At 38.6% G+C, this 18,297-nt stretch overlaps 1 protein-coding gene across 6 annotated transcripts in view; it reads right to left on the reverse strand.

Annotated features, from left to right (window-relative positions):
* Window positions 1–18,297, reverse strand: part of INTS6 (integrator complex subunit 6) — a 100,288-nt gene that overhangs the window by 35,066 nt on the left and 46,925 nt on the right. For 5 of the 6 annotated variants that reach the window (XM_050948138.1, XM_050948128.1, XM_050948140.1 and 2 more), the window contains 11 exons: window positions 17,652–17,835; window positions 14,868–14,993; window positions 13,842–13,996; window positions 7,261–7,413; window positions 6,939–7,071; window positions 6,315–6,409; window positions 5,702–5,812; window positions 3,657–3,872; window positions 3,418–3,544; window positions 1,634–1,776; window positions 645–879 (listed from right to left, as the gene is read on the reverse strand). In XM_050948138.1, the coding sequence (XP_050804095.1) occupies window positions 645–879; window positions 1,634–1,776; window positions 3,418–3,544; window positions 3,657–3,872; window positions 5,702–5,812; window positions 6,315–6,409; window positions 6,939–7,071; window positions 7,261–7,413; window positions 13,842–13,996; window positions 14,868–14,993; window positions 17,652–17,835 (1,678 nt within the window). The remainder of the gene's footprint in view (window positions 1–644; window positions 880–1,633; window positions 1,777–3,417; window positions 3,545–3,656; window positions 3,873–5,701; window positions 5,813–6,314; window positions 6,410–6,938; window positions 7,072–7,260; window positions 7,414–13,841; window positions 13,997–14,867; window positions 14,994–17,651; window positions 17,836–18,297) is intronic. The other variant, XM_050948139.1, reaches the window with a different exon arrangement.

An 18,297-nucleotide genomic window follows, 5' to 3' on the forward strand; every position in this document is an offset into this window, starting at 1 on the left:
CAAATATGAAACTCTCCCCTATTCTGCCCCCTCACAGATTTTCTGGGAGGGTAACTACTATAAATTTTACTGATGTTTATTTTACTTACTATAAAGTTACAATCAATTTATAAAAGCAGCAAAGAGTCCTGTGGCACCTTATAGACTAACAGATGTATTGGAGCATGAGCTTTTGTGGGTGAATACCCACTTCGTCGGATGCATGTCAATTTATGTATCACTAAATCCTAAAATGTATGTATGTGAAACAATTAAAAGGCACAGAAAAAGTACCTTTGTCTACATTGTATAATACTTCCCCTTGTACACATCAAGGTAGTTTTAGTTTAGAAAGTGGTGTTTCAATGGCAGATAGTTAAATTTCAGAAATCTTTATACTGCTTTGAAATTACAAAAGAATGGCAGAGGTTTGTCACCTCTGAGGTGCCAAATACACAAAGTAATTGGATAATTAAGGCTGAACATTTACATACTGACATTTTGGAACTGGAGATTCAAATACACAAACCTGAGAAACCTACAGCATGCTTACTTTTTTGATGACCAACTAAAATATTCTTTTGTATAAAGAGTAAAGCGAATTATCTGAAGAGGAACCACATGACAGCAACAAGAAAAATAAACTGAAATAAAGTTACACTTACTTTTGTGAATAGGAATAGGTTTAATAAGATCTGGCTGTGCTTGTGTTACAGGTGTAGGTGGCCCTTTTCCTCCAATGTGATTGTTCATGACAGGAGGAGTCTGTGGCCGGCCTCTGAGAAGGGGTGACATACACCGACGTCTTTTAGGAATCCCCTGCATATTTGGTTCTCCGGGTCGTTTGTGTTTATTTTGAGGCCCTGAAACAAATTCATCTGCCTCATCTATCATCATTCCCTGTAACAAATAAATCTGTTTTTTAAAAAAAGCTCTCTTAAATTTATGTTATCTTGCACAGCAAGTTTAACAAAAAACATATCCAACGATTTCCTGACTTTTGCCAGATAAGACAATTCAATCAGGAAAATATACCACCTTGTCTTGGCTTCTCTCAAATGCCAATTAAAAAAAATCTGGGCAAATGATTTACTCTGGAAGAGATTAGGACTGATGTGTTGAAGACCACTCTATAAACAATATCCCAAGTAAGAAAGCCGACTATGGTTATAATATTTCCCTGTAAAACATGACCTCTAAACTGGAGTCAGACGCAAGGTAATTTGAAGTGAGTTAAATATTCAACTATCTTGGTAGTTCACTGAAGTTAAAGGCCTAGATTTGTGAGGGATTGAGAATCCATGTCCTTGTGCTAGTGGAAAACTAGAGAAGCCATCATGTTAATACATGCTTTTTGCTAAGAAAGGGTTTAATAAAAAGGGGCGGGGGTAAAAAAAAAAAAAAAGGAGGTAAAGTGTTGGCAATTTCACAACATATGAATATTTCATACTAAAAAATGCAGAGGTTTCAATAAGTGATTTCTAATCAAGTCTGCCTCTCTATGAAAAAATAGGTGGTCTGAAAAGGGTTGAGTAAATTTCCTAAGAAATATAGTGGCCTTCTTTTCCTATGCACTTCGATGGCTTCTAGTTAGCAACTCATACAAATGCCATAACACTAGTATTACACAAAATGAGTATTACAGAGAAATTACCTTCTTGTCCAATTTAAATGGATTACCAAATGTATGCAGCCTTCGGGGCTGATCAGAGTCAAGCTCTCGAAGAGGAGATGGTATCTGTTTTAGGTACTCCTGATAATTTCCCATTTGTGCTATTGGTACACTGTGAACTTGATCTATTGGAATTGAAGATAGTTTTTATCAAAAGACTATGCCTATACAAACAGTATGACATTGTTTGTTTTGCCAGGATTTAATTCTGGCCGATTTCACGCATCCAGTTTTCATATTATCCCATCTTTTTGATCATGATACAGCAACATAAAAGTATATAGAAATAGATGCTTAAAACCCATCTTCCTCCCAACCAACATAATAGTTAAAATATTTAATATACTACTTCACACACTGTGGAAGGCTTGCCTGGGGTTCAAGAAATTAATGTATGTAATATGTGTATTTATCATCTCACCTTAGAAATGAGTGATAGCCTCCTGGGTATAGTTTTTGTTTCCCCAACATTATACACAATTCTTTTTGGATAGGATGGGTGGAGGGAAAAGAATGGAGACAATCTGATCGCATTAATTGTAAATGCACTGAGGCTACTACTACACTGATGTATGAAATTATTATGTAATATTCCACCTTACATGCTACTCTGAACTTTGATTACACAAAAAGCCCCTTCCTAACTGCCAAACACGTTTTATTAATTAGAAGTAAAACACCAACAACTTGAGAAATGTCCTTTTCTAATATCGTCAGCACACTGAAAACACACTGAAAATTCAGCATTTTCTTAGGAGTCCTTGTGATTCAGGTCCTCAGTGTGTTCTTGACTGCACAACATGTCAAAATTCACCCATCAACTCCTTTGCTCAGCAAGGAGGTAGGCTGGGTAGCAGATTACACTAGAATTAATGCCAGTTGTAATATAGACACCTCTTCAGGAACTGGACACAACTTTTTTAATAGTCATTAGATGGTAGTGACGTTCTATCACTACTTAGGCCAGACGAATATTTGTAATCGAGAAATATTGTTACAAGTCCTATTTTTTCTTGTCTTTTTTTCCTTTTTCTTGTCTATTCTTATTTCATTCTTTCCACTATTGTCTTCTACTCATCAGGTGCCACAGTGTAATGAAGCACTTTAACTGCAAAGTACTCAGAGTACTTCTCTTGAGCTCTACTACTACTACTGTCATTTATGGCTAGCATAGGTTATTGTACTGCCTGCTGAAAGTCACCACAGAGAGAAAAAACTGAATTAGCATGGAGACAACTGCTCTCTCACCGAGAGTGGTGCTCCTTTCAGGTCAAGGGTGATGCAAGTTGGCAGGATGTGGGGGGGGGGGGGACTTGCTCTGCCAATGCCTATTATGTACCTATTACATGGACAGAGGACTTCAGTGTCCAGGACTGTCCTGAAGATATTTGTCTTTTGATATACCCACAAAGATGGAAAAAAGGTGAAACAAAAACAAACAAATGCTGAAGAAAACAAGACTGTTCTTAAGACATAGACAGTCAAAGAAATTAAATGGAAGATATAAGTTTTGTCTTCCATGAGCCACAGGAACATGTCTAACTTATAATAAAGATGTGGTGGGAAAGCCCAAGAAAAGCCACTGGGGTTCGTGTGCAATAGCAGCCATCTTAGAATAAGTTTATTTCAGAAACACAACCTCCCAACTAAGCATCTATTGAAGAAGGCTCAACTTTACTCCATTCAGCACACTATACAAAGTTATGCTAATAGTACTAATTACTACACATATTAAGATATGCAAACAATAAACAAAGTAAGCTAACCTTCATCTTGTCCTTTGAGAAACTTGCGAGTTATCTTCATAAGATTAGACCTCATTCTTGTTAAGTGATCCAAAAGATTCCTTCTGGGTATATCATAAGCATTTCTAAAGGTCTGAGGTTTCAATTCCTACAGTTGCAGCAATACAGTAAAGCTTTGATTAATACTACATATGAAATAACATCTAATACTTCAATGGAAGTGTATCGAAAATAACAACATTACACATAATGGTGCTTACCTTATTCAGCAAAGCTATTTGGAACCCAGCATACTCCTTCATATTGAGGTCTAGAAGTCTATGAGGAATTTCCCCAGTAATCCCCTGTAGCAGTTGTTGAAAATCGTTCCTATGTGCCATAGACAGGTTGTGTGATCTGCTTCTGACCTTAATTCCAGTCTCTTGCGCTACCTTTTTGCCTACAGAGCCAATGACTCTATCGGACTCTATTTTGGCCTTAATTTGAAATAAATAAATAAATAAATAAAATTGATAATATACTCTTAAAAGGATTAGTCAGAATATTAAATTCATTCCTAATTCTTACCTAGATGATTCGGCAATGTGCTAATACACTATAAAAAATATAATGTGGATGAGTCTTTAAGGTGGTTTGCTGAATGTACTACTATAATTCTAAATCATTAGAATATGGTAAACAGTTTTTGCGTCCAGATCTTTCAGGTATTTCTAGGGTGCCCATTATCGTAATATCTAAGCACCAATATGCATGCAATGCTTTTATTTTCATAAAAATGCCATGATTACGATTATTGGAAAACTGTGCCAGAATTTCTGTATGTGCTCATGGATTTCACTTTTCTCTATGAGAACTGCTGAAGTCTTATGAGAACTCTCAAAGTAACTTATCTCATTTAACTGTATTTACTATGGACTCATATGATGGTTTAATTTTTTTTTTTTTAAATCAGTAAAAGATAGGAGAACCACCCAAGATTAAAGGAAGAGAGACTTCAGCTCCAACAAAATAAGGGAACACACAGCAATCTTTTGATTCTTCCTCCATTTGGCAGACAATCCACCACAGCCAGTAATTTTTCACCTGCCAAGTATGTCCCAAAATCAAATGTATTCTACAATGCATCACTAGTAGTTTGGTAGAATACAGCTGAACAATGAGCCAAAAATCATTTGAGAACTTCTGACTGCCATACAATGTTCACTCAGAGGTTGCCCTTGAGAAGTTCCTTCCATACTGAAAGTTCAAATGTTATTTCCCATTTTAAGAAAAACTCTTAAACTGGTAGAATCTTTCAAAAGGAACCAAACATTTTAAGGAGGATTACTAATATACTCTAATGTAGGTATAACATACTGTACAACAATGTATTTTATGTATTTTGAGCCAAAAATGTATAAATATACAGATTTATATATTATGCAGATTTTTGAGCAAAATGACCACACAATTTGGTAAGATTCATCACAGATTTCCACAGGCGATAACTAGGAGTTTAAAAAATAAGATTTATATTGAGGGCTTTTAAACTCTGTTTATGAAATTTTAACATACAAAGTCATTAATATTTGCATCTTTATATCGTTGTGTGTCAAAGCTATTCAATTTTGTGATTATCCAAAAAGAGTTGGAGACACACAACAAAATAGAAAGCGATAATGGGAAATCAATGGTTTTTACCTGCTAGAGCACGAGACTAGCCAGGAGATATGGGTTCTACTCCCCACCACTGCCAGTGGCTTGGGGTGTAACACGGTCCATTCTCTGCCAATTTCTTCATTTGTACACAAGCACTTCAATAGGGATGAAAGGCACTGTTCTCTATGTTTTATATCCAGCTAATGCCTTTCATCTTTCATGAATCCTGAAGCACTTCAAAAACTCTGGGCCAAATAGGAAAGGCGGCTACATTCTGGCCCAATTACGTATAGGCACAAATCCCTAATCACATGCAAGGTGATTTTTAGCACAGAGCAGAAAGGACTGTGCCTTTTCAACCACAAATATATTCAGATTGGCACATATGAAAATGCTGCTTGCATACTATATACCTTGAGTTATCCAATCAGCCACATTTCAGTATGCATGTATAGTTTAGCCTATAACAAAAAAGTTTTCAACTAATTTAGAGATTGGAAGATGTACCAACTGTAATCATATGCAGGAATTCAGGTAACTTGAGGTTTCTTGCCCCTTTACTATAAGAACCAATACGGTTCACTGATATTTTCAAGTTAGTCTGATACTAAGTGTTTTTCAATTTTAGTTTTCATTTTTTTTTACTGCTCTTTTGCAGCAACATTACCTGTTGACTCAACTTTTTGAGGTATGCAATGACACTGTAACTAAGTCCATATTCTACACCATCTGCTATAAGGTTAGGCGCTCCCATCATTCTCACAGCTTTCTTCAAAGGCTGAAACAAGTAAATATACACTTACATATGTATATCCTTGTATATTTGCATCCTTAAGTTTGTATCAAGAATTTAAAGCACATTTTTGCTTAATGAGTTCATTTCAAAGTGAATTTGTAACCCTTTAAGGCAACATAACATCCTTTTCCTTTAAGTACTGCAACATTAATGCAGAATTATTAAATATTAGTGGAGGTATAGTTCAAGCAGTAGTTATACCTGACCAAGTTTTTATAACATTACAGTCAAAGGGAAAAGTCAAGACATGAACGTAAATTTTAGGAAAGTTATTCTTCCGGGGAATACATGATGCCATAAAAGTGAAATGCTAGATTTGTACACATTAACCTTTTATTATGTTTAGAACATCCTAATTGCTTTATAAAATATAATCCAAAAGAATGCAGTTAACACAACAAGTTAATAACTGAAGATACACGTCTACCATAAATTATAGGATACAGCAGAAAATTTAAAACACACATACAATAAATCATCTTACCCCTAAATAGTAAGGAGGCATTGTCTTCAAATAGCTTTCAAATGACTGCCGCCATTTTAAAGTTGGCTTTGCCTTGTGTACTTTGAATAAGTCATCTAAGAAATTATACAGAGAAAGTTAAACGAGAGGTGAGCTTCTAAATGTAAGGCATCATTCACCACCTATTTTCTATGAACATTTCTTCTAAAGGTTCGTCCTACTACACTAAGGCTTAATCAGAGCTAATTACTATTGGATGCAATCTATGCGGTGCGTAAGGAAGGCAGAATCTTGGGAGTGGGAAAAGAAGGGCTTTGCAGCAGCAGCAGAGGGGAAAAAGTGGCAGCCACAGCATATTAGAAGGGGAGTTAATCTGAACAATAAACACTCATTTTTAGAAATCAACAGGATTATACTCAGAATCAGGAATGGTAGTAATTTTTTGCTAAGTGAATCTTGAATATAGTAGATACCAGAAAAAAGAGAAGTTCTCTTTTCAGTAGGAACATTACATTCTTAATGTTTTAGATTTGCATAGGCTTATGATTATTAACAGCAGCATTAATAACATACAAAATATAACTAGGCTGAAGCAATTTTCCATCTGCCTACTACATCAGAAGGACTTGAGAAAGCTGTATTTACCTAAGAGTGGAAGGAGGACTGGATAATTGTAAGGCATCACAAACAGGTTCACACAATTCAGTGCTGTACTGGCTTTCAAGTAACCAAAAGGATGGCCAAGTTCACTATATTTTGCACTATTGCTCACATACACCTGCAATAAGAAGAGTTAATGTAATTCAGGTTGTACATAAATAGTTTTAAAGTGTGAGTTATAAGTTAAAGGTGTGATGTCAGTAAGTTTACAGTAAATCAACACATGTAATTAGAATTTCATTCCAAGTTATTTACAGAAAACTACTTATCAGATAAATGTCCTTTAGTTAATACATATTCAACTTGCCTGCCAGCAGGTCTGAGGAGATTTCCTTTCCAGAATAAACTGGGTCAGCGGCGAAGGTTCTAACTCATATTTATCAAAAGGTAGTTTGTCAATGACCATTGGTTCACAGTCAGTGCAGGAGAACTTCACTACAGGGTGAGATGTGCGAGGTGGCTAAACAGAAACATTCAGCTGTTAAGTGTGGGTCTGCACCAACAAACACAAGATCTAGTCATACTAAATCTTATTCTGAAACAATATTAAAGTGTTTTGGAAAATTGCCCCTTAGTATTTACTACCTACCTAAACTCAACAGCTGTTCAAGGTTCAATAAGATGAAATATTAAGTTAGTGTTCCTATTTATCTATTTCAGAGACACATTAACAGATACTATCTTAATGTAGAGTGTAAATATATTCAGAAAGTAAAAGCTAAGTACTTTAACTGCTAAGTCAACAGGTCAGGCAAGGACAATGATTTGCAAATGGAGTAATTATCCTACTCTAATGTCTTTATTTATGACTCGGAAGAAAATGAAATCACTACTGAAAGTTTGCAGATAATACAAAAATTGGGGGAGTGGTAAACAATGAAGAGGTCAGGTCACTGATTCAAAGCAATCTAGGTCACTTGATAAACTGGGCACAAGCAAACTATATGAATTTTAATACAACTAAATGTAAATGTAGACATTTGGGAACAAAGACTAGCCCTTGCTTACAGGATCGGGGAATCTATCCTGGGAAGTAGTGACTATGAAAAAGATTTGGGGACAGGGATGGAGTGTGGGGGATAACCAGCTGAACATGAGCTCCCAGTGTGATGCAGTGGCCAAATGAGCTAATGAAATCCTAGGACGTATGAACAAGGGAATCTTGAGGAGTAGAGGTCATTTGGCACTGGTGCAACCACTGCTGGAATACTATGTCCAGTTCCAGTGCCCACAGTACAAGAAAGATGTTGATAAATTGGAGAAGGGTCTGAGCATAGCCACGAGAATGATAAGAGGATTAGAAAACATGTCCTACAGCAGTGGTCTTCAACTTTTTTAGGTGCAAGATCATGTTTTGAATTTACGATCAACCCAGGATCTACCCCACCCCTTCCCCAAGGCCCCGCCCCACTTACTCCCCGCTTACCCCTCCCCCGCCCGCTGGAGCTGCCGGGGGATCCGCCCTGTCCCGGAGGAGAGCTGCCACTGCCTGTGGGGATTGGGGAGCTGCAGGGGGACCCTGTCACTCCAAGCAGCAGAGGGACCCCGCAGCTCCCAGCCACCACAGGAGGTGGGAGTACTCTGAAGCTCCCAGCCGCTGTGGGCTGAAGTCATGGAGGTCTGCGGTCCATGACCTCCGTGATCAAATCGTAGCCTTAGTTATGTTCTTATGATTATATTGTTGTTTTGACAAATGAAGTATGTAGAATTTTAAAATATCATGCACATAATTTTTTGGCACAGAATTCCCACACAGATAAATAAGAGTACCTCTTGAAGCAATACCACTAAAGTTGCTTATGCTCTTGTAGAACAAGCCCTCACTCTAGGAGGGGAAGGAAGATGCAACTACTGGCAAAGCAGGATATAGCCAAAGATCCTCTGCGACGATATAGCTTGACCTCAGACTCGTTCTGCTATACCGAGAAACCATCTAGGTGATTTTCTACTTTTTGTTCTTTTCAGGTAGAAGGTGAGAGCATGTCATACACATCAAGGGAGTGAGGTCTGCCTTCTTCAGATGCATGTGGTTTTGGAAAAAACAAAGCACTGATTGGTTCATAGAACGTCAAGGCTGGAAAGAACCTCAGGAGGTCATCTAGTCCAACCCCCTGCTCAAAGCAGGACCGATCCCCAGACTCCTAAATGGCACCCTCAAGGATTGAGTTTACAACCCTGGGTTTAGTAGGCCAATGATCAAAAACACTGAGCTATCCCTCCCCACAAATGTGAAACTCCGAAACTACTCTGGAAGTGAATTTCGGATGTAGTTCTAAAGAGACTGTCCTTATGGATTACAGCATATGGTGGACTCCACCATTAGGGTTCCCAGCTTACCTACCCTTCCAGTTGAGGTGGTGGCCATAAGGAAATCAACATTCACTAATAAGTGACACATGTAACATGTAGATAATGGTTCAAAGGGCGGCTTTGGGAGTACCAAAAGTACAAGATGCAAGTCCCAATGAGGAACACATTTCCTTTACTGGCAGAAAAGTTTTAAGTCCCTTTATGAATGTGGTAGTCAACAGGTGAGCAAAAATTGAACAACCATCTGATAGTGGATAGCATGCACTGATTGCTGCCACATGAACTTGTACAGAGCTGTGGGAAAGCCCAGCTGCTTTGAGAGAGAAAAGCTGGTCCAATATGAGGGATATATCCACTGACTCTGGAGATAAATGTTTTGATGTAGCCAGATGGAAAAATGTTTCTACTTGGCTGAATAGCATTTCTTAGTGGAAACCTTTCTGCTATTATTAAGGATGGTTTGTACAGCTTGAGAGCAGTAATGTTCTAATGTTGATTCCCATCCAAAAGCTAAAAGATTAGAAAAGCACTTCAGGGTTGGTATGTTTGATCTTGCCCTTCTCCTGCATCAAGAGACCAGGAAAGGACTGGATGGTGATCAGAGAATCCGATGACAGTTGTAGGAGTTTTGGAAACCAAAACTGTCTGGATCAATCAGGGACTATAAAGATGTCACTTGCCATTGTCCTAAATAATTTTCTGCAGGACCCGAGGAAGGAGTGCTTAGGGAGGAAAGGCATAGCTGAGACAGTCTGATAAGGGAAGAAGGAAAGCACTGCCCTGAGAGTGTAGTTCTAGCACTCCTGTGAAGCAGTGTGTTCTACATCTCTCATTTGTTTGAGAAGGAAATAGATCTCGATTGGGGGTTCCTCACTGAGCAAAGATGCTGTTTACTAGCGAATTATACAATTCTCACTTGCGATTGATAGCAAAATGCCTGCTGAGGGTATCTTTTAACACATTTTGAATTCATGGAAGATAAGCTGCTATGGTGATTCAATTCTTGATACACCAATTCCACGGGATGACTGCTTCTACACCCAGGTAAAATATGGTTGTCATGTTATCTGACACTGAGACATGGCGGGACCTGACGAACTGCAGAAAATCCTCTCAAGTTTCTCAGACTGCCTGGAGTTCCAGAACGTTGACATGCATTCTGGTTTCTCAGGAGGGGGACATCTACACATATCTGACAGGGATCCTTCCATCACATCAGGGAAGACATTACTCTGGAAGGAATTGTTACCATGGTGTTCATGCTGTGTTTGGTTGATGAATGCACTGTCTGAAGCCAGACCTGAAGGGAACATAGGTGGAGTCTGGTGAATGGAGTTGCATAAGTACATGTAGCCATGTACCTCAGGATGGAAAGACAAGTTTTAACTGGAGCTTGAGGAATGAGTATAGCCATTCATCTGCCATGAATCTGTTTATGATTGTTCTTAGTCGACAGAGATGCCAGGATTTCTGCTTCATTGGGCGATGAAGGCGGCAATTTTCTTGTTACAGATGGAACTGTTTCATACTCTTCCTCTTCCCTGGGGTCTCAGGAGAAGTCTCTGACTGTTCCCTTAGAAGGGAATGGGGAGGTGATTTCCTGGCAGAATGCATGGGCTCTCTATATCTGACATACAGGTCCCACGTCACCCAATATGGCCAGCATGTTGGTTCAGGAGGCAGTTGTGGGGGTCTCAAAGGCATGGGGTACCAATGGTCCTGAGGCAAATGTCGAGGCAAAAGTTGGAACCAGAAGGCTCTGGGTCTCTTGTATGGACCAACGTTTCTTAGAGGAGATGACGGCTCTTCTAGAGGTTTGAATTTTGCTAAGGGAGGGAAAACAAGGGTCTGGATCCAACAGCAGAATCGACAGTTTTGGTGGAAGAAAAACAGCATTAGCAGATAGAAGAGGAGATAGGCTTCTATTAAAAGTACATCCCCTAGTAGAGTCAGGAGAGGAGGTCCCAATGATGAGAGAAACTGACTCAGAAAAAGCAAAGATATCCCCCAGTGTAGTATAAGTATGATCTCTCTGGAGTATGAGTCCAATCCATATATGCTGTCAAGGTTGGAGGATGGAGGCACCATGTGGCCAGTATGCGATAAAGTGATGGTACCTTCAGTGGTAGAAGCTGATCATGCTGGAACCAATGGATCCTGTCTTTTTGCTTGGATAGTACCAGTGGAGAGGGTGTGATTGATACGGAGTCCACTATAGATAAAGCCATGTATTTATGAGCTTTAGAGTTATGTCCCTGAGACTCAGGATGTACAAAGTCTTTAGGGTTTGAACGAGCAGATTTGCTTGATTTAGGCAAAGTTGCATTGGATGTCTTTGAAGCAGAATTAGAGGGTGCTCTTATGCTTGTCCAAGTGTTCTGTCTCCTGACAAGATGTCGAACGGCAGAATCTGTGGGTATGGATTGTCTTGCAACAGTCAGACCTTCTGGCAAGAAGTGCGCTCTGTGTCAATTCAGGCTGATGTTTGGGGGTTGCCTCAGCCTGTGTCCAACGCCAGCTTTGTGGCCTTCTCCATGAGGTCTTTTCTAAGCCAGAATTCCCTCATGTCATGCCTATGGCTAGGGAAAGAGTGGCAGGTAATACACCTAACCGCGATGTGTGCCTCCCCAAGACACTACAGACAGAGCTGGTCATTGTTGCTGATTAAGACAGAATGGGGGCAGACACAGTTTGAAGTCCCAAGTTCTCCCCAATACTCACAAGGGAGTATGGGAATAGAAAAGGTCACCTAGTCGGGAAATCTAACTACAAAACTGCTAAAAACTATAAAACTATTTAAAACTTGCTATCAGGAACTATATACAAAAGGCACCATGGGTAACTTTGAAAAATTTACAGATTGAAGGAATCAAAGGAAAGCCCCAGACACTGGAGGTTCTGACCAGGCTATGCGGCAGCAAGAACGAACCTGAGAGGCAGTTGGTTAAGACATGCCATGCATATGTTATGTGAGATTGGTCAAAGCAGGTACAATAGTTGAAGAACTTTTATTTAACAGACCCCTTCTTGTCACTAAAATATTAGTCTGTGTCCAAACATGTCAAGCAATCCATATTTTCTAATTAGTTTTAAAAACCCAGATTAAATCAGATTATATAATTAAACTGTGTGTAGTTCAATAAAGTCACAAAATCATCTGAACTCTATTGTCCCAAGTAAGTTTTTATTTAAAAAAAGAGGGGGGGCTAATTTGGTTGAAGGGAATCACCAAGTTTTAAAATATCTGTAAGGGAGCTGCACTACTAGAAAGTGTGGGAACCATGGGCCTAGAGCTGCAATTCACAAAACTATGTTAAACTCATTGACTCAAGTGAATGAAGAAAGGCAGATAGATCCAGGGTATGCCCGTTGTGGAGCACCGGAGACAGGGAGTTCATTTGCAGGAGCTCTTCTCCCACTAAACAGCTCCGTAATACAAAGTGCACAATGTTTGGGGGTAGGTGAGTGTATTTTTATTCATTTTATTTTTTAACAGCTGCAGGAGATTAATTTTTCTTCAGAATAGGCTGGCCTGCCATACAGCTTAGAAGGCTGCATACGCCTTACTGGACTGGGCACAATGAGACAATGAATATACAAAAACTAAATAAGAACTAAATTTAAGAATAAAATACTCCCACACACTACACTAATCTTCAATTTTCTATACTGAGTTGAAGCACTTCATGTACTCTGCAAGCCAAATGCATAGAACACCTTTAAGTTTGTAAACTTTAATAAATCAGATGTAGGGCACAAAGACTAACAGTGAAGATCCTCTTATAAAGAAGGAAATAGCCCAAAATTCCATCAGTTCAACTGTAATATTTTCAATCAACGCTGAATGTTATATAATACTACATTACAAACACAAATTGGCACAGGTACATCCTTTTATTCGTAATTAAATAGAGCACAAAGAAAATTCATGTATTGCCAGTGAAGACTTTTTACATTTTGAGGTAAAGTTTCTACTATTTGTGGTAGATTAGAAGCACTGAACTGAACAGGAGATACGGGCCAACTCTGCCACTTATGTACTGAAAGAACACTGTCACCACGAGCTTCACCTTTTCCCAGTTTAGGAGATATTTACACAGAGGTCCTTCCCCATCCCCTCACAAACAATAGTGTCTTTTGGATGGTTAAATATGATAGTTAACAAAATAAAGAGATGAACCTGCATCAGTTCTAGGATCTTCGTTTGCATTCTAAATTGTGTCCTAAGGGAAAATTCTCAGTTTGAATTCTGTTCAAACTCCACAGAGACACATTTAAGTAAGATGTTTTTATGTTCATAGCATTGTGTTCAGATGTTAGTAATAAAAATCTTATAGGCAGTTTGTTTCTTAAAGAAGCAGATGTCTCTTACGCAATTATTCCACAATGAACATAGTATGTTAATTGCCATTCAGTATCTTATTCACACCAGTTGAAACAGCTGTGTTTGCTGCATTTCCTTTCAGACTTTAGCCTGAATTTCCTTTGCAGTGCTCATATTTGAACCAGGTAGCCCAGGATTTAAAACCCATGAACAGGAAGCAGTTAAATGACTTTTCCCTCACTTCAAGTACTTACCAATGTTGGAGAATTTTGATCTGGCCAAAAGGATTCTGGAACAGGCCAGTGGCCTATGGGAACTCCAGTTTTAGGGTTTGGTCTGACATAGATAAGTTTGTGACAGCTGTGCCAAGGGTGGGGTCCAAAAGACCGAGCTATATCAATTTGTCCATCTATAAAAAACAAAATTACCTCCATAACTCTATATTTAATTATACAGTATTTCAAATTATTTAAACACTTTATATGGCGTGTGCAAGGATTTTTATACACCTTAAGAGGGATATCCTTAAAAGTACATGAGAAACCACAACAATAGTACATACCAGCAAAAATGCTAACTAATTTAGAGTTGAGTAACACTGATGAATGCTTACTGAATGAGAGTCTGAAAAAAAAAATAGTTCTATTATCTGATGTACTGTGAACTCAATTGAAGTTTCCTTTCCTTATCACAAATACTAGATGAATCAAATATTTTCCTGGTGCATGAAGATTTAACACACATTACTCTAATATGACTGACACCAATGAACTTTTAATGTACAACACTTCAAGGTTAGAAAAAAGCTCATATTTTCCATGAACATGTTCTAGAATAAGTAGGCAAGTTATTCATATTTAGAACAAATAGGCTGCAGGAGGAGGGATAGCTCAATGGTTTGAGCATTGGCCTACTAAACCCAGGGTTGTGAGTTCAGTCCTTGAGGGGGCCACTTAGGGATCTGGGGCAAAACCAGTACTTGGTCCTGCTAGTGAAAGAAGGGGGCTGGACTCGATAACCTTTCAAGGTCCTTTCCAGTACTAGGAGATCAGATATCTCTATTAATTTTTATTTATTTTTTATTTATAAAAAGGAGTAAATCTACAGAAATTTAATCCACTCAAGAATGTGGCCATATTACTACATTAGAAAGGAACAATGGTGTCTAACACTGTAGTGCTTCTTCCAAATTAAACTATGTACAGTTCTGGCAATTGTTAAATTTGAATATCAAGTGTAAATCTAATTTGTTACAAAAGTATGTAGAATTTTTGAAATACCTTCAGTTGCTGAAGGATCTGGTCCAGATTTTTCAAAGTTTATTACTACTCCACTTTGCACTTTCTGAACCAATGACTCAAGACACTGATTCAGCATTCTTGGAGAACACACACAATACGAGCGACCTAGGATGAAAGAAAGTCTCAAGAACAAGTCTACTTCTTTATATTTCTCCCTTCAGCTTCAAAATTTTCAGACTAATCCATTTAACAGAAGTCTAGCTATAATGCATTTAATTTAAGACATCTACATCCTTTCCCAATGTAACAAGTATTCTAAAACTGCATGTTTATTACATTCTCAAAATTGTATTGGCCATGCAAGCAGGTATTTTTGTTTATAAAGCAGTGGCCATTCAGATAACACCATATCAATATATATCACATGATGGTATTTGAGGCGCTGCAGTTATGTACCATTCTGAAGTAACCTGTATAAGGAAATAGTGTAGGACCTTAGATACTATGTTAGCAAATATCTTATTGGTAACTACTGTATAACCAATCACACAGTAATTAGAAAAATCAAAAAAAGTATCAGCAAACTATACAATTACTTAAAGTAACAAGTTTTGTGTTTATAGAATAGAAGATGTCTTCATAGATTATGTCTGTCAATATAAGTAAGGATTGTGATTGTCAATGTAAAGAAATGATCCAAATGACAAATAATGCCCAGCTGTGCTCTTTGTATCAATATCTCAAAGCCAAAAAAAAAAAAAAAAGAGTACTTCTATTACATCCTGATGAGGAACCTGAGGTATTGCCCTAATACCATTAAACATTGCACTGAATCCTTTCAAAAAGGTATAGCACAACTAGTATGATTTTATGTTCTGTTAAAATGCTCAAGATAGCAATCAAAAGAGACTTATAAGGTCACGCAGTCCACATCAATGCAAGATTGTCTCCTACACTATATTTTAAGTCTGTTTTCCCAAGGGGGCATCCTATGTTCCCTGTAAGCTGCGCAGCCATGCAGCAGGCTATCAAGGGCCATGCAGGTGGGGAGAGGCGCCCTCCCGCAGCCCAGCTGGAGGTGCCAAGAGAGGTGCCCCTCCCAGGTCTGCCAGAGATGCCAGGGAGAGGAGCCCCTCCCCTGGCTGGGCCCAGGCCAGGCCCAGCCAAGCCAGAACTGCCACCGTCAGGGAGAGGCCCCTCTCACCCAGCCCCAAGCTGCTGTGGTGAGAGAGGGCTGGGGGAGTCCTCTCTCCCCACTGCAGCCCCAAGGCAGCCTGCACCCCAAACTCCTCATCCCCAGACCCACCACAGAGGCTTCACCCCTACCCGGAGCCCTCACCCCCTGCACCCAACCCTTTGCCCCAGCCCTGAGCCCCCTTATCCCCTGCCCAATCCCAGAGCCCACACTGCCAACCAGAGCCCTCATTTCCCCACAGCCCAACCCTCTGTCCCAGCCCTGATCCCCCCCCCACACACACACTCTGAACCCCTCGGCCCCACCCCCACCACACATCTTCTCCATATTGGTGCACATAAAATTCATTCCACACATGAACGTAAAAAACACTAGTATGTCCATAACTTCCCCTGGTAGACACTGCACAGCTTAATACATCTGTAAATGTTTTTCCTACCATAATTTCATTTTATTATTCCTAGTTATACCTCTGTGTATCACTCTATGTATTTTCTCTTCTACTTTGGAGATTATGCCTATCAAGTATTTTTAAATTTATGTCCCCTCTTAGTCATCCCTTAGTCAAGCTGCTGACATTTAGCTCTTAATTTTTACTCATCAAGAAACTAGAAGGGCTGACTTACGATTTTTGCTGAAGTAGTTATGGAGAAATACATAAACAAGTTACAAAGAAAACATATGTCACTTAATTGATGCAGCAAGACAGTCTATTAAATGATTAATGAAGTTCTGCACGCATCTAGGTAAAAACTGAAAACATTTTGTTTTAACTTTATTGCCTTTTACATTTTAAGAATTTCCTTGTTAACTTAAGGTCTCTATTGCATTCTTGGAATGTGAGCTCCCCCTTGTGGCACTCTTCAACACCTTTTAAAAGGATCAAAAAGCCTGTTTAATCCAGTGGTTAAGGCATCTGCTTTACATTCTGAGAAGTTGGGGATCACATCTGATTGAAGTTTCTTTTACACCTTTAAATTTTTTCCTTTTCTCCCTCTTCTCCCACCCCAATTACTATCAAATGGATTTTTTTTATTTTTATTCTTATTTTTTAATACGTGGTGTGTGTTCATGGCACTATATAGAGAAAACAAATTCCTGGACTGTACCAGCGAAGTTTACAATCTAAATGAGACAGATAATCATGAGAGATTGCAAGAGAACACGAGAGACAGTGGAGGAAAAGGGAAAATACAGACTTTTGTCCAAAAATATTTTTAATTTAAGAAATATTTATAAGTTCTCAAAAGAAAACACATTCCATGGCCTTCAAATGCTGGCATGTCCCATGCCAGCAAACTGAACACTATCTCACTATCGAGCAGATATCATGATTCTTAAGACTTCTGGATGAGCGCCTAAAACACAAAGTATATTTTTCCCCTTCTCGTCAAAACTGCTGAAGAAAGCAAATGCACATCCTTTCAAGACTATTAAGATGAATTTATTTGTAAATTTACTACTTGTGTCCTAAGAGAGCTGTAATATGTAGCCTCGTTGTGCCTAGAGTTTTAAAGAGATTAAACCAAGGAGTCAGAAATTTTCAAATACTATCTAATACAACTGAGCTATATGCTAAATCACTTTTCTGAAAGATCTACTTTGTCAAGTGAAGCTATGGCACTCACCTCCTGTGACTTCACACATAGGCGTAATTGCTGAGTCATCAACAGGCACACCTGCTATCTGCTCTGATTCTGGAGTTGTGATGCCAGGCAAACGCAGAACTAAAGCAAATAGTCTCTGATCCCAGCGAAAAGGTTCCTTAGTCAATTCACTTCCAGGTAAAGGAGAATTGAGAGGTAAATGGAGCTGAAAAGAAAAATATTTAAACTTTTTCTTCACAAAACAGTGCATTCAAAATCAAGTAGCTACATGACTGCAATTTATTGTACAAGTCAACCAAATGGATATGTAACCCAGAGACGCTTACAATATAACAAAGATCAGATATTTTATATATAAATAAATATGGTAGATCCATAATTAAGTCAGCACTGTACATAAACTCATTTCACAGCAATATGAAGTTCTGAAGATGTATGTTTACTTTAAAGTTCTTTAAGCTTGTTTTATTGAGAATTTCTGCAAGCAGAACTATATTTCTGAAATATTTTTTCCACAGCAATATTAAGATCTCATTTGCCTAAAGCACACTAAACTGAAGTTTGTTTTTGGTAAGCACTGAAAGGATCCAGGCTCATTTCAGAAAGTCTGTTTCTCTGCATTCATCTTCAAGATAAAATGTACCAGTGAATGAAACTATCAACTAAA

Source organism: Gopherus flavomarginatus, chromosome 1 (assembly GCF_025201925.1).
Source record: "Gopherus flavomarginatus isolate rGopFla2 chromosome 1, rGopFla2.mat.asm, whole genome shotgun sequence".
Lineage (NCBI taxonomy): Eukaryota > Metazoa > Chordata > Testudines > Testudinidae > Gopherus > Gopherus flavomarginatus.